Genomic DNA, 17068 nt, shown 5'->3' with positions numbered 1-17068 from the left:
CATAAAATACATATGATATATGTAAAATGATTTACACAATATTGTCTGTGTATACACATATATGTATATACATATTATTATGAATTATGATTTACACAATATGTTCTGTGTGTACAAATATCATAAAATGAGGCACCATTTTGGTCAAACATTTTAACCATCCTTTTGTATGCCAGTCACTGTTCTATACACTGTAGTGATAATCCCAGGTTCTGTGTTTGATTTTCTTCTAGTGGAAGCCCCTACTTTGAGGGGAAAATATACCAATCCCAGAGGTTCAAGCATGCTCTCCAGGCTCAGTTATCTGCATTAACTAATTAGTATTAATGGGACAATAATCACACGTGAAAATCATTATTTTATTACACTTCAAGTTCTGGGGTGCATGTATGGGACATGCAGGTTTGTTCCATAGGTATACATATGCCATGGTGGTTTCCTGCACCCATCGACCCATCACCTACATTAGGTATTTCTCCTAATACTATCCCTCCCCTAGACCCCCACCCCACGATAAGCCCCAGTGTGTGATATTACTCTCCCTGTGTCCATGTGTTCTCATTGTACAACTCCCACTTATGAGTGTGAACATGCAGTGTTTGGTTTTCTGTTCTTGTGTTAGTTTGTTGAGAATGATGGTTTCCAGCTTCATCCATGTCCTGCAAAGAACATGAACTCATCCTTTTGTATGGCTGCATAGTATTCCATGGTGTGTATGTGCCACATATTCATTATTAGTATTATTATTATTTTCTTTGAGATGGAGTCTCGCTCTGTCACCCAGGTTGGAGTGCAGTGGCATGATCTCAGCTGACTGCAACCTCTGCCTCCTGGGTTCAAGCAATTCTCTTACCTTAGCCTCCCAAGTAGCTGGGACTACAGGCGCCCACCACCACACCAGGCTAATTTTTTGTATTTTTAGTAGAGACAGGTTTTCACCGTGTTAGCCAGGATGGTCTCGAATCTCCTGACCTCGTGATCCACCCGCCTTGGCCTTTCAAAATGCTGGGATTACAGGCTTGAGCCACTGCACCTGGCCGAAAATTATTTTCATAAATAATTTAGGTATGACTTTAGAATGCATTTTGCAATTTATATTTAAATATGAATTTATCCACTGTCCTAGGAGTTTATAATGCTTCCCATTAATTATTCATATCATGGTCTGAAAATCTGACTAAGGATAAACTACAATGCCACCCTGCTGTCCTGTTCTTTCCTAGAACTATTTCTTGTCTGTCATCGTTTTGGAGCTCTGGGTTGCATTCTGGTTCTGTTGGTCTAGGGCAACTCACTTAACATTTTAAGCCTCAGCTTTCTCGTCCTCAAATTAGATCAACTAATAACTGATTGCCATGCAAGTATGTAAAGCCTGTAATAAAATATCTGATGCCCACTGGAAATCAGGCAACATCTTAGGTACTATCTCTGGTTTTACTTAAAATTAGCATCATTCACTGTTTCAAATCCACTTTTTGTCTCCAGTTAAAGAGTGGTGTCTTTACTTTTCTCCTAAAATATAACAAAGACAAATGGAAATGATGGAGATGTTCTATTGCCACATTACTGGCATTTTTAATTAGTTTGTGTATATGGAGGGGAGGGACATTTACTTGAGGGTTAAAAATTTGGTTCTAATAGCCTCTCAAACAGGAAAGATGTGAATTCCTACTGTGAGATCACTTTGAAATTATATAGGCTTCTATTAAGTCCTAGGAATAATTAGTTGAATAAATAATAATACTTATAATAAACTTAATTTATAAAAGCATACACACACACACACATTCAGAGCAAAAGAAAGTGTGAATTATGAGATGCAGAAGTGGCAAATCCCAAAGGAATTACTGCTTAAAGCAATATTGTCTTTTAATAATCACAGATTTTTATTTCTCCCTTTTTAGATAAACTGTAATTTTAAAAATATCTTTATATAACTTCAACCTCAAAATCTAAAAAGTGCATTCAAAGAATCAGCTTTTTACACACAAAAAAATGCAAGTGATGTTTAAGAAAAAAAATACTGAGACAATATTATCTATTGGAAATAGTTCTTTTCATTTTTCCCTTATGTAACTGCTCTTTAAAAAAAACTGTATGAATGAGGAAATAAAGGATGCCATAGTCTTGCTTATTAAAAACAACACAGCAAAGCTTCAATGTGAGTTTATTCAATACAGCAGATTATTTATTGAGTGGAAGAAGGCTTTCTGTGTGAGACTGCAATGTGTGAGACTCGAAAGTGGTTTGGGAGTTAACTCTAATGTAACATGCTGGGCATTGCTTAAATGTAGTATGTGAGTGAATGTGAGTGCAATCAGCTTGGTGAGAAAATGCACTATGAAGTCATGTCCCAGCAGGGATAGAACAGCAGAAGCAATCATTAAGCCAGGCAAAGAATGGCTCAGGACAGGCAGAGTTTGGAGAGAACGTCAAGCTCTGGCAGAGCGATATTGATAGCCAACATTTTTTTTTTTAAACAAAGGCACAATATTTTATGCACAGGTACACATGAACTTGGAGCATGGGAGGTTATACATGAATATTATATGTGTATGAATATATGAGAATTTGCAAGATGACAAGAGGGCAAATCAGTTATGTCCTGTTCTAAGATGTGATTTGTGGTATCTTTCTTTCTCTGAGGTGGGCCCACAAAATCATCACTATCAAAGAGAAGTCCAAAACCAATGGAATCAGTATGTATTTCACTGGATGGTCATGTTCATCCATCGATCTATTCGTTCATTCACTATTCACCACGTTTTAAGGCACTATCATGTGACAGGCACCATACATGGAAATGGCAGTATTGACCACTGAGAATCTTACTGTGAATACAACCCGTATTTCAGTTCCTTCTATTTAAGACACAGCACCTCAAAGTTGTGTTACAAATAAATCATGGGGTTGATGAGATGAGGTCTAGAAATAGAAAAAATATTCTCTGAATGTTTTTAATTTTCTATTTGTAGACCTTAGAATCTATCAGTAGAAGGGTGGCTCTCAGCAGGTGGGGGTAAGGAAGGGAGTAAGAGTGGTCTCATCCCCAAGAGGACATTTGATAATGTTCGATGACATTTTGGTTGTGACTACTGAGAGAAGGATGTGCCACCGGCATCTAAAAGGTAGAGTAGAGGCCAGGCATGCTACTTTATAATTTACAATATACAGCACAGTGCTCCCCAAACCCCTGTCCAAGGAAAGAATTATCCAGCTCAAAATGTTCACAGTGCTGAAGCTGACACCTGAGATAGACTAGGATCATCTACTGCTCAATAACACACAAGCTACAGCTTGCAAAGGACACCGCCTCATGTGGCAAGGACAGACATCCTGAGCATTGTCCATCTTTACTGCTACTTACTTTCAAGGTCCCAGCCCCTGGGAAGTGGGAAGAGATAGGCCATTTGGGACCATGTTTTCCCTCCCCCACAGTCTGATGCACAAGAGTATAAATGGCACTGTGGGTGTGCCTTCATTAATGCTTTTCATTAATTCAGCATTTTCCTGCAGATTATATCAGGCTATTACATAAGGAAGATGCTTTTTGAAAGGAGAAATGATTTCAAAAGATATGTCTGAAAGCTGACATATGTATGTGGAATGAGAAAGAATACTCCTCATTTCACCTTGAGAAATGCAGGAAGAGAGGCAGGCTAGGAAGTTTATTGAGTGTCTGTGGATCACAACCCTTATAGGATGTCAGCTTTCATCTTTTATTTTTTTATTTTATAATTTTCATTGTTATTATTATTATTTTGGGGGGGGGGGATGGATCTTGCTTTGTCCCCCAGACTGAAGTGCAGCAGCAGGATCTCGGCTCACTGCAACCTCCACTTCCTGGGTTCAGGTGATTCTCCTGCCTCAGCCTCCTGAGAAGCTGGGAGCTACAGATGCCTGCCACCATGCCCGGCTAACTTTTGTATTTTTAGTACAGACAGGGTTTCAGCATGTTTTCCAGGCTGGTCTCAAACCCCTGACCTCAGGTGATCTGCCCACCTCGACCTCCCAAAGTGCTGGGATTACAGGCCTGAGCCACTGCACCTGGCTGGATGTCAGCTTTCAGAACCAGTTTATCCTCCATGTCAGCGCCTCCTATGGAATATTCCTTACCCACAATTTGGCTGAGCTGACCAAACTGATTTAGCATACTGTTGTTGAGGAAGAGTAGAAATAAAGAGATTAGCAGAGAACTATACAAACGTACACCCTTGCATGCACATGTGTGTATTTCCGGGTTTAAGGAAGGAAACAGCATACCTGCTTCCCACAGTAGGACAAGTGCTATCATCTCGACTGACTAATGACCAAAGCTTTTCACTCCTTGGGTTCCGAAAGGATATAGATACACACCACCATGCTGCAACATTCATTTTAAACAAGCTTTTAATAGGAAATGTCTCTGAGAGCATGAAAAAAGAAGAGGAAAAAGATGTTATACAGTACTTAATCTAATCCCGTACCTAATCCAGCACAGAACGTGTTTATCTATGTAGTATTAATAAGACATTTCTGAGTTGAATGGGACCAGTTTTTGTTGTGTGATGTAGACTGTAGAGAGCCTCTCGTCTGCCTTTTTCCTCTTTCTGTGCTTCCCTTTGTCCCTCTGTGCCATCTTACCTTTCAGTCCATTTATTTGGGGGCTTCATTTGGAGTCTTTCTCAGTTATCCTTAGGGCACCTCTTGGCTCCTTGGGGTTGGTTTCTGCCCCTTAAGAGATCTCTCCAAGTGATCAGGCCACATCACACAGACTTTCTTTTTCATTTTCCAACAGTGGTGGTTTTTATCTACAAGACTGTTCTCCCACTTGAGACAGTCTGCCCTGAAGCAAACAGATGTTTACATTGAGATCTCTCCTCTAGATGAATAAAATCATCCCAGAGGCTAATGCTGGCTAGGAAAGGTTTTTTGTGCACCTATGAAGCGTAACTGAGCCCTAAGCAACCACCTTTGATGTATATTTTGTGATTGGGGAAGAAGGAAAAATCAAATAGCGTTTCTTTCTGCCAAACTGTTTTTTGCAGATAAAAATTTTTGTTGACTGAAGACTTTATCCAATGTGTGCTTTGCCCTCTTCCATTAAAACGAGTTCAGTTGAGATTGCTTTTTCTTATATTGTCCTTGAATTTTGTTCTCTCTGATGTTGCTTGCACATGATACTTCATCAGTAAAATGGATCACATAACTGTCTTCTAAATCTCCATCTTGTTTGGTTTGCTGAGAAACAATTTTCATCCAAGCATAAAGTAATTTGTTCAAAGAGTCAGACTTCAAAAGGTGGAAGTCTACAGTCATGCTGAAAATGAAATGAGAACCCTTATTTTTGGAGGACATTAGCTTTGCCTCAGTACCTTGGATCTCCATTATTCATAAGATCTTAGATCAATGTACCTTAAGGTAGCAACATTTATCATAATTGGCTGATACATTAGCGTCTTTCAATACCAAATATTAACTTTGACTATGAGATCAGTAAACCATATAATGATTTTCAACAAGAAATAATAATAACTTGACTTTGAGGATCAGTGAAGCTAATATCAAACTTTTGAGACAATGACATACTCTTAGACAACCATGTAAGCTTGGAATCTATGGAAATGTTTCTTGAGCCACATTTATTGAAATGTGATAACTTGGTTTCTATACTGAATCATAAATACTAATTTAAACGTAAGAAAAACCACAAGACACAGTGACCACTCACTTTCAAAGTGGGCATGGCTCAATATTTGGAGTTCTCATATCAGGAGAAGAAGAAGAAGAAGAAGAAGAAGGAGGAGGAGGAGGAGGAGGAGGAGGAGGAGGAGGAGGAGGAGGAGGAGGAGGAGGAGGAGGAGGAGGAGGAGGAGGAGGAGGAGGAGGAGGGGAGGAGGAGGGGAGGGAGGAGGAGGAGGAGGAGGAAGAAGAAGAAGAAGAAGAAGAAGGGAAGAGGAAGAGGAAGAGAAGAAGAAGAAGAAGAAGAAGAAGAAGAAGAAGAAGAAGAAGAAGAAGAAGAAGAAGAAGAAGAAGAAGAAGAAGAAAAAAATATCTAGGGAGGTGTTACATTCAGTAAAAGAGAAAATGCCATTTTTATCCCTAACACACAAGACTTTGGAGAGCAATGAGTATCAGAGAAATTTTTTTCTTCTCTTTCTCTTTTTTTAAAGCTCTTTGCAAATCCAGACCACACTATTGATTACTGACTATTCATTGCTGAAGGCAGTACTCTGTATTCAATAAATTAAGCTTTAATTCCCAAGTCCAACAAAATAATTGACCTCAAAAAGAAGATAAATGAATAGGCTGTCCAGAGCTCATGATTAGAATCCACTTTCCAGTCTCATTATATTAGTATTTCTCAATTCAGTGATTTTTCCATTCTTTTTTATCTTCTTTCACAATCTGTTATGCCTTCCACCCTGTTCCTGTATCAGCAAGGTCAAGCTCCTTTCATTCTGAAGGTTTAACTTATGATATTCTCATACTTTTATATTAGTAATTTAATATACTTTCCATTTTAGGACAAACTAGATAACTAGTATTTTTGAAAAAAGTATGAAATGCTCTTGATTTCCTAAAATCATAAGTAACATCAGCATACAGCATATATAAGTATTTTGATAAATTTATGCTTCCCAATTTTGCGAATTTTCCCCTATCTGCTTCAACAGTCATTTTCTTTACCAAATCCTTAAAGATTCAGAGAGATTTAATAATATTTACCTTTATTTTACATTTAGTAAAAATAAAAATAAAAACCATTTGGTGACGTGAACAAAATTACACAGTATTTATAATCCCACAGTTTTTGCTGCCACTGTAGCAACAGAATTTGTATTTTTTTAAATATATATATATATATATTTCATAGAAAGGAGGTAAACAAATGAAAAGTACTTTCATTGATGCTTTGGTCTGGTTTAAAAACAAATATAAAGTAGTTATCATTATTACAGACACCATTTAATTATCAAGACAATGGTTTGATTGTATATTAATCAGAACTGAAGTGGCTAAACCAAGCACTTCTTCAGCCAACTTTTAAGAATACACAAGTAGCTTCCATGGAATTAATGGAGAGGTGTTCATCACTATTTCCTTTCTGTATCTTAGGAGAGAATACCCAGAACCCCAGAAAGGAGCAGAGTCCTTTTTAAAAATTCCTGGAGCTTTTGAAGTATGCAGAACTTGATTTGTCCCTGCATTTCTGAGAGGGGGCATAATTTCAGGGAATAAAAGGGGACTACGAAGAGGTAAAGCAGAATCATTTTGCTCTTAGGAACTTAGATTGATAACCTCAGGAGCATTATCTTTCCTTAGCTCTTTCCCCACCCCAATTTACAATCTCTAAATGAGATAAAACTTCAGCTTGCTCTACCCAAGCTTATTTGTGCAAAAGGATAGGTGCCCTACACACACAAAGTGTGTCTTGAGGGAGCCTAGCATGAGGGCCAGTGAAGCTAATGATACCCAATGGCTTTAATTTATGTCTTATTTTTTTGCATCCTGTAAGTGATCCCAGTAACATTCAAGCGCTGTTGCAAAGTGGAAGATTTGAATTATTGATGTGCATTTTTTAATTTAGAACCTCACAACCAGAAAGTCCAACTGTCAATATTTTATTCAAGTTCTGTAACATGATGGTTTATATTTGTAATGATGATCCAAGATACTTTATGGCTTTCTGACTCATTATGGCCACCTAAATTATGCTCATTATAGCTTTATTATGAAATGAATTTAATTGCATTATGAATATCTGAACATTGCTAATTGATTGCTATATATGGAAACTAGAAAGAGTCTAAAATATGACATTAATTTGAACATCTCATTTGTGGAGTATTTCAAATAAAAGCAATTTAATGGAATTTAGTGTTAGGACAAATTTATAAATAAACTGAAGCAAATGTGTTTATCATTATGTAAACAACAATACTCTGCACATTATATTTACAGCAGATTTTGATTTGAGTTTGTATCAAACCGTAGGATTATTTAAGATTTAACAAGAAATGGTAAAAGAATGGAGCTATTTTGGAAGAGGATTACATGGTAGACTCCTAATGTTAATGGAAATCATGGGGTATTCTGTTTTGAGTCATACAGGATCATAGATGGAGGTCAAATCCCATTGAGAATATGATTTTTATCTGTCCATTAACACCATAATCACAGAATATGTTTTTCCATGAAAATGTCAATTAAAAGCAGTTGTACTTAAGGTAAGTAGGTGCCTTGGGCTTTCTAGATTTCATGAATTTATGACTTCTTTCTGTTTTATCTGCAGAATTTTTCCGAGAGCTCCTGGAGAATGCAGAAAAGTCACTAAATGATATGTTTGTACGGACCTATGGCATGCTGTACATGCAGAATTCGGAAGTCTTTCAGGACCTCTTCACAGAGCTGAAAAGATACTACACTGGCGGTAATGTGAATCTGGAAGAAATGCTCAATGACTTTTGGGCTCGGCTCCTGGAACGAATGTTTCAGCTGATAAACCCTCAGTATCACTTCAGTGAAGACTACCTGGAATGCGTGAGCAAATACACTGACCAGCTCAAGCCATTTGGAGACGTGCCCCGGAAACTGAAGATTCAGGTCACCCGCGCCTTCATTGCTGCCAGGACCTTTGTCCAGGGGCTGACTGTGGGCAGAGAAGTTGCAAACCGAGTTTCCAAGGTAATTGAAAATGTGTTGTCTTTCTAGTTGGTCTTCCTTGTTTACTCTTTTTTAAAACCAATGTTTACAAAAAAAAAAAAAAATCAAGGTAAAATTTCTTAATTGGTGGTCCTTGCTCTTAGAGAAATCAGCTAAATATCAAAGTATAATTCTGGCTTTCTTTTCCTTGCTTTGTGTGAGAAAAGACAGGATTTTAAACCTTTCTATGTGGTTGGAAAATTAATGTTAATACTTGTCAACAGTAAAGCAGAGAAGCTTTAGTATCAATAGTGCAAAAGCAGGTGCGTTGCAACTATGATCATTTGGTATTTCTGATGAGGGTTTTAAGGATGATAAATACTCATGAAACAATCCATTTAGAGGTTATAATCCTCTAGGGAGTCAAGATGACAGTCTTCATGGACCTGCGAGTAGAGACAAGTTATTGTTCAGGACATCAGCACCTGGCACTTCTTCTTTATCATCATGTGTCAATGTGGCCTAATTCCTTCATGGTAAAAGAAGAGCCCTTTGCTGACACCTGTATTACTGGATTAGGAAGCACTAATGAATACCAAGTATAGATTCTTGCAGAGAATTTCTTTTGTTACCTCTTATCTTTGTAATTTCATACCATGCATTGCCTTGGGCTTATGAATAAGATCAATCATGAATCTACTTTTGGGTCTTTATTGAGGATAACATCTCTATACCTTGGATGTAAGGGATAATTCTACATTCCACTACTTAAACATTGAATATTTCCTGTGTAGGGGATGTCTGCTTTTGTTTAAGTTCTTTCTTGACATTTAAGGCACTTGTGAGGTCAGTCCTACAAATAAAATGAAAGATAATTACTTAAAGAAGTAAAGTTAAAAATAATACGTAACAGGAATCTGGTATTATGTCACTCAAAGAAGGTATATTTGTACAAGGGTTATTCCCAAACACTACTTTTCTATTGCAGGGCTGTGCGAAAGAGCCACATTATTTTTTTTAACTATTGGTACTGTCCTGTAATGCTTCTTTTTTTTTGACACGTTGATCTCCTCAATATTTACATCCTAGCATAAAGATTGTGTATACCCTTAAAAATGTTTCTCTATTGCACTGTCAATAAAATCCATAATAGCCCATTTTCAATTGTTAATTTCCTAAACATTTATTTGAGCATACAGACAGGTTATTTGCAGGAAGGCACTGAAGGAAATAATTACAAGGGCTTATTTAACAATATAAAGGGCATGTGATTCTAATGTTTAAAATAATATCTTTACATTGAATCTCAACAATGTTTTAGATACCAAAGAAACTAGAGCCCCAAAAAGGAATTTATAAGGAATTAGCTAAGTAGAATAGCAAGAGGAAATATATCACCTGAGGACTGTCAGTAAAATATGAATAAGTATAGAAAATGAATATGCATTCCATATTTCCTTGAGTAGATGCAGTTTGTTGTAAAATAAGTGTAAATTAATTTAATAAGTTAAACTCAATAATAGGCTTAGTTACAGAGGCTGCAAGCTGAAGCTTTTGATTTTGTTGAAGGATGAAACATGTAGCCAGCCTTTGAGAAATATGAATTTAAGAAATTCAAAGTATGGATGGATATATTCCTGATTATGTGTATTTATTCTAATTGAGTGTTAATAAGGTTCAGATGTGTGTATTATGATCTGGCAAGTTTCCAGTGAGATAACAGAATATTTTCTAGCAAAGTGTCTACAAAGCCATGGGGGAGGCTGCTGCTGGCTCTCCCTCCTGCTTTTCACAGAGTGGCATTCACAACTGCCCAGAGATGGTGTCTCCCCTTGGTCACTCTCTGACTGTCTCAACTGAAGTCTTTGTTGACCAAAGTCTAACATGCTCTTCCTTCTAGGGAAGGATGACCTCATGAGCCAACCATCAGTAGAGTATGACCTTTTTCTCTAGAAGTGGTGAGAAATGCATCTTCTAACACTGTATTATCTCTGCCACTGATCCCTTCAGGACCAACAATCCCTAGTCAGTTAAAATTATAAGCCCCATCTGACATTTGGGCACTGCCTTTTGGAGATGGGTAGACAGATAGAAGGATGGATAGATAGATAGATAGATAGATAGATAGATAGATAGATAGATAGATAGACGATAGAGAGAGAGAGAGAGAGAGAGATAGATAGATAGATAGATAGATAGATAGATAGATAGATAGATAGATAGATAGATAGATGATAGATAGATAGATAGATAGATAGATAGATAGATAGATAGATAGATAGATAGATAGATAGATAGATGATAGAGATAGATAGATAGATAGATAGATAGATAGATAGATAGATAGATAGATAGATAGATAGATAGATGATAGAGATAGATAGATAAATAGATAGATAGATAGATAGATAGATAGATAGATAGATGATAGAGATAGATAGATAGATAGATAGATAGATAGATAGATAGATAGATAGATAGATAGATAGATAGATAGATAGATATGGTGTATGTATATATAGACTTGGTTTGAAAGAAGTTGAGAAATGTTTTTGCAAATAATTTATGTCTCAGGAATTTGAGTATTTTACCAATGAACTTCCTTACCTATGATTACAAGATGGTCTAGAGCTGACTAAACTAGCAATTTGTGATCTACTGATACTATGATGATTTTCAGCACCCAAAGTGTTTTTGTAATAAGAATAAAGAATCACAAAGACTAAATATACTAAAAAGAGAAGCAAGAATTGTGTTTGAGGTTTAAGCCCTTCATAAACCTGAAGCCTCTTTATGGTCTATTAATTGAGTGATTCAGAGTTGGAGAAATGATGACAGAAGAGCAGAATTCCCAAATGGAGATCAGCAAACTGGCTTGTCTCCTGCATCCTGATTTGGGTAATTTTTTTTTTTTTTTCTCTTCAGTTTCTCTCTACACTTATGGTGACTTCTTAATCTTGAAAGACATCATGAATATCTTCTAATTAATTGCTTTGACTGGAAAATTTACCTCTTTGGCAGAACACAGCAGTTTGACACAAATGTTTTGACATAATGTTCAGAACATTATTGGGAAATTTCTTACCAGAAAAATGGAGGTCTAAATTGTAAGCATCAACAGAATTATTTTTAAAACTTCTGCTTGCCATCTTATGAATGCAAACACTGTCTTCTTCTAGCCTTCAGATGGGGCCAGTTTATTTTAAGTAACTATTACTCAAGGTCTGACCGCAGAAGCACTATGTGATTCTGTAGTGAATATATGTGGGCAGTCACCCAGGATTCATTTTCTGTGTGAGTGACTGTTTTGAGCACGTCAAGTGTTAATGAGAGGTGGAATATCAGGAAGCTCCATGCTTTGCTGGTGGAATTATCAATTGATATGCTCACTTTAGATTATAATCTGAAAATACCTGTTTTGCTGAAGATGCACATATTCTAAAACTTCAATTTCATCTGGATAAACTGTTACACGTGCATACAATTAGACATATAGAAGAATTTTTGTAGCAGCATCTTTTAGAGTGATATAGAAAGTAGAAACGTCACAAATGGCCCATCTACCTAAATGGTGATCTCTTCACCTTATGAAATTTTCCAGAGCAGAGAAAGTGCTCATGAAACGAGTCACAGACACCTCATTGTGAGAGATAAACATCAAGTCACCTAAAATACATACATTTGTATAAAGTTCAAAAATGTAAAACTAAGCAATACGTTATTTGGGAAAAAAATATATGTAGTAAAACTCCAAAGAAATTTCAAAGAGTGATAAAAGGAAAATCAGATGGTGGTTACCTCTGGAGATGCAGTTTGGAGGTAAGATGAAGGAGGGATACATAGAGATTTTTAAGTTATCAATAACATACTATTTCTTAAGCCAGGTGCTTGAGGAGTGTGTGTGTGTGCGCGTGTGCGTGCACGCGCATGTATGTGCATGCATGCATACATGCATGTATTGTGTAAAGCTTTTTAATGAAATAAATTAAGATGTAGAAAGACTTTACCATTGTCCATGTCTTTTTCTACCTGTGTAACTACAATTGAGTCCCTGAGCTACCCTCAGTTGTTTGTAGTACTAACTACTGTTTATGGACCTGCTAACAAGTCAGTTTCCATGTTCCATATTGTGCTACGGGATGTCAGAAAGGCATGAAAGGCAGAGCTCTAAAATGAAGAAAAAATAAATTTTGATAATGTAGTCACCTTGACAGAATGGATTTGGACTATTTTTAGCACTGTCCCTTTATTAAAATACCACCCTTATTCCCTTATCTTCCACCACTAGTGAGTGGAAACATGGATACCGGCAGTCACTCGAAGGCTTGTGAAACATTGTGAGGAAGAGAGAGGGCTTCATAAAGAGATATTAACAGATTGTCTGCTTAAACTAGTCTTTATTTATTAGAAAGGCAAATGTGGAAATGACTATAGTGTCTTCACTAGTCCATCATGATGCCATTTACACTAAGAAGGCATGATTTTTATATGTTTTTCTTTAATAAAAGTGACTTCTGGCATGGCATGGTGTCTCATGCTTGTAATTCTAGCACTTGAGGAGGCAGAGGCAGGTAGATAGCTTGAGCTCAAGAGTTCAAGACCCAGCCTAGGCAACATGGTGAAATCCCATCTCAACAAAAAAAATAGAAAAATTAGCCAGGCATGGTGGCATGCACCTGTAGTTCCAGCTATTCGAGAGGCTGCAGTGTGACAGTGGCTTGAGCCCAGGAGGCAGAGGTTGTAGTGAGCTGAGATCGTGCCAGTGCACTTCAGCCTGGGCAACAGAGCCAGATCCTGTCTCAAAAAAAGTGACTTCTGGCCAGGCGCATGGCTCACACCTGCAACTTGAGCACTGTGGGAGGCCAAGACAGGCACATTACCTGAGGTCAGGAGTTCAAGACCAGCCTGACCAACATGGAGAAGCCCTGTCTCTGCTGAAAATACAAAATTAGCCAGGTGTGGTGGCACATGCCTGTAATCCCAGCTACTTGGGAGGCTGAGGCAGGAGAATTGCTTGAACCTGGGAGGCAGAGGTTGCAGTGAGCCAGGATCACGCCATTGCACTCCAGCCTTGGCAACAAGAGCAAAACTCCATCTCCAAAAGAAAAAAAAGTGACTTCTATGAGTAAAAGCTGTAAATTATGTCAGGAGCAATCATTTCCACTTTGCAAGTCATCTCATTGATTTATTACAGATAAATAGGGGAGGTAGTAGAGCTGGGATCCATATAACTTGAACTATTGACAAATACTGTCATCTATTTCTCTATCCATCTATCTATCAAAAATCTTTCTTCCTGTGAGTCATGACTTTGAAAAGTCTGGCTTTTAGTCTTTAGTAAGACCAGAATATTTTCATCAACAGATACCCACCTATGTCTGCTACATAGACTGATGTTTTTGCTCAAAGAGCCTTTTTAAGTGGTTCATTCCCAACTAAACAGCTTTGCATTAACAATGTGTGCCTAGAAAGCAACAGACAAAGTCAACTTTCAATAAATGTGGTTGATGCACTGTAAGGAAAAATGGTATCATCAAATTTAATGCAACAGAGGCTATGAAATGCCTCTGAAGTATTCTCTGATAACAATGGAAAACCATTCTGAAGAATCTACCATGGATGCAATTTACAAGAAAAATTGTTTTCTATTTAAGTGTTTGCTTTTGAGAAAGAATTGAGAATACAAAGATCACCTGTTGTCGTTATCACCTGAATTATTGATTTTGTTCCTTCTGTGGTGGTTTTTGGATTGGAGTTAATTTTGGGGGGGCATTCCAGAAATGAACACAATCACAAAAAGGCCACAGGTGAATGAAAGTTTTTTTGTAGTTCATGTGTGATTTGCATATCACCAACATATAAATGTTTGTGGGCAAAGGATAGTAACATTTAGCTAGAGAAAGAAGAATCAGAATCAGATGAAATGTCAGAGACTGTACACATTTAAAGAGCGTTCCGAAAACAAAGACAAATGACAAGAACCAGCAAAGCATGCCCTCCTGAAAGTAAAGGGAGGGAGAATTCAAGAAATAGACTAATCAATAGCATCAACTGTGGCAGATAGTTAAGTAGAAAGGGCAGAGAAAACAGACCTTAGGATCTGGCCATTAGGATGTTACTGACTTTAGCAAGTGCAGGTTGACTTGAGTGGTTTAATTGGTTGAGAAGTTAACTCTTCTTCCCCTACACATTCTAGAACAAGGTATGCAAATCTTGGTTCATGGACTGGTGCACGTTCATAAATAGGCTGTTACTGTTTTGCAACAAGATACGTACAAAAATTGAAAGTTAAAAAAATTCTTTACTGCAATTTCACATTGCTCTGACACCATCAGTGGGACTTTTCCTGGGATGTTGAATTTGCATGGTGAGTCTCCTATGTGTGAGCAGCATATGAGTTGTACTCCATGGGATCAGGCATCAGGTCATGATATATTGGTTTTTAATTCTGTTTATGCAGTGTATTGCATTTATTCTGTTTATGTGGTGTATCACATTTATTGTGAATGTGAACTGTGACTTATCAAAGTTTACACTGTTGTGTAAACTTTGTGCAGCAGTCACATCATCATCACTTACACATGTACAAGTGAGGCAAGGTGTGTGATACCATGGGCCCAACTTGAAAGTTTGAAGGATTTCTCTTTTATTGTCCTGTCTTCAGAGATTCAATGTCATGAGGACGTTCCCTGTTGCAATATCAGTGCACTATAGAAGTTTATGAGCCAAGATCTTGCATATGTTAAAACATCCCTGCATCCCTGGTATGAAACCCACTTGATCATGGTGGGTTATCTTTTTGATATGTTGTTGAATTCGGTTAGCTAGTATTTTGTTAAGGATTTTAGCATCTATGTTCATCAAGGATATTGGTCTGTAGTTTTCTTTTTGGGTTGTGTCCTTTCCTGGTTTTGGTGTTATGGTGATGCTGGCTTCATAGGATGAATTAGGGAGGGTTCCTTCTTTCTCTATCTCGTGGAACAGTGTCAAAAGGATTGATACCAATTCTTCTTTGATGTCTGTAGAATTCTGCTATGAATCCATCCGGTCCTGTACATTTTTTTTGTGGGTAATTTTTAAATTACCATTTCAATCTCACTACTTGTTATTGAACCTGGTTCTTTGAAAAGATAAATAAAATTGATAGACTATTAGCAAGATTAATCAATAAGAGGGAAAATCCAAATAACCACACTAAGAAATGAAACAGGAGATACTACAGCTAACACCACTGAAATACAAAAGATCATTCAAGGCTACTATGAACACATTTATGCACATAAACTAGAAAACCTAGAAGAGATGAATAAATTCCTGGAAAATTACAACCCTCTTAGCTTAAATCGGGAAGAATTAGATACCCTGAACAGGTCATGGTATATTGGGAAAAATCCATCAACCAGAGATTGTTCAGATAATTTGAACCCCAAACAGATAACTTGAAATGTACTAATTCTAGAATAATGCTAAAAACAGGAAAATAATGAACATATTTTGGTTGATTTTGTTGATATGTTTGGGTTTTACCGTTCCTGTGTTCAGCTCCTCTTTACCTGTTTTTGTACCTTCCTACCCTAGCAGTTTTTCCCTAGGGTATATTCTGGGCATTTACAACCGTGATGAGCTTTCAGAAAACCCATCATGATTGGCATGTCTACTGTTTGCCTATCCCCCTCAAATACAAGAACTTCCCTGGGGCCGTGGAAAATGTATACTACAAGCAGACGAGACGTCTTTGTTACTAATAGGGAACATTCACGAGTGAAATATGCCAATTAAGGTACAGCACAAATGAAAAAGACCCAAGGATAAAACTCCAGTGCTATAACTCAGAGAATGCTGCTTGTAAAACAGCTTTACGAAGGAAAACGAACCTGATGTTTATCCCAGTCTCAATGCTGCTCATTTTTGGACATTTATCTCTGAATGCAGTTATGCTCTTCCTACGAGAAGGTTCTGTGAAACAAGGTTTGCACAGCAGGCACACCATAATCACTTACACATGTACAAGTGAGGAGAGTAGGCAAGGTGTGTGATACCATGGGCCCAACTTGAAAGTTTGGAGGATTTCTCTTTTATTGTCCCATCTTCAGAGATTCAATGTTACAAGGACATTCCCTGGTGCAATATCAGTGCACTATAGAGGTTTATGAGCCAAGATACACATCAAAAAGAATTTTAATAAAGCTTGACAGATATATTGCCTTAATAGTGCTGACATAGTGAAGTGGGACTTATGTAGGGAGCATGACATCCTAACATTTTTAAAAATGAGATATTAGGTCATACAGATATTTGTAAGAAAGGGGGGGGGTACATTATTACATTTTATAGATTTCCTCCATTGTTATCTTTCTCATTGCAAGCAAGGGTTATTCCCTTGCATCTATTTGCTTTATACCTCTTTGTCTAGATGAGTGATATTCAGCACAAACACAATGGA

General features: G+C 37.3%; 1 protein-coding gene across 1 annotated transcript in view; it reads left to right on the top strand.

The window, feature by feature from the left end:
• Positions 1–8273: 8273 nt before the first annotated feature.
• The window catches only part of GPC6 (glypican 6), a 590829-nt gene continuing 582034 nt past the window's right edge, over positions 8274–17068 (top strand). The window contains exon 1 of the mRNA XM_030922398.1: positions 8274–8667. Coding sequence (XP_030778258.1) covers positions 8323–8667 — 345 coding nt within the window. The 5' untranslated portion in view covers positions 8274–8322. The remainder of the gene's footprint in view (positions 8668–17068) is intronic.

Source organism: Rhinopithecus roxellana, chromosome 18, assembly GCF_007565055.1.
Source record: "Rhinopithecus roxellana isolate Shanxi Qingling chromosome 18, ASM756505v1, whole genome shotgun sequence".
Taxonomy (NCBI): domain Eukaryota; kingdom Metazoa; phylum Chordata; class Mammalia; order Primates; family Cercopithecidae; genus Rhinopithecus; species Rhinopithecus roxellana.
This window is presented reverse-complemented; position numbering and strand designations above follow the sequence as displayed.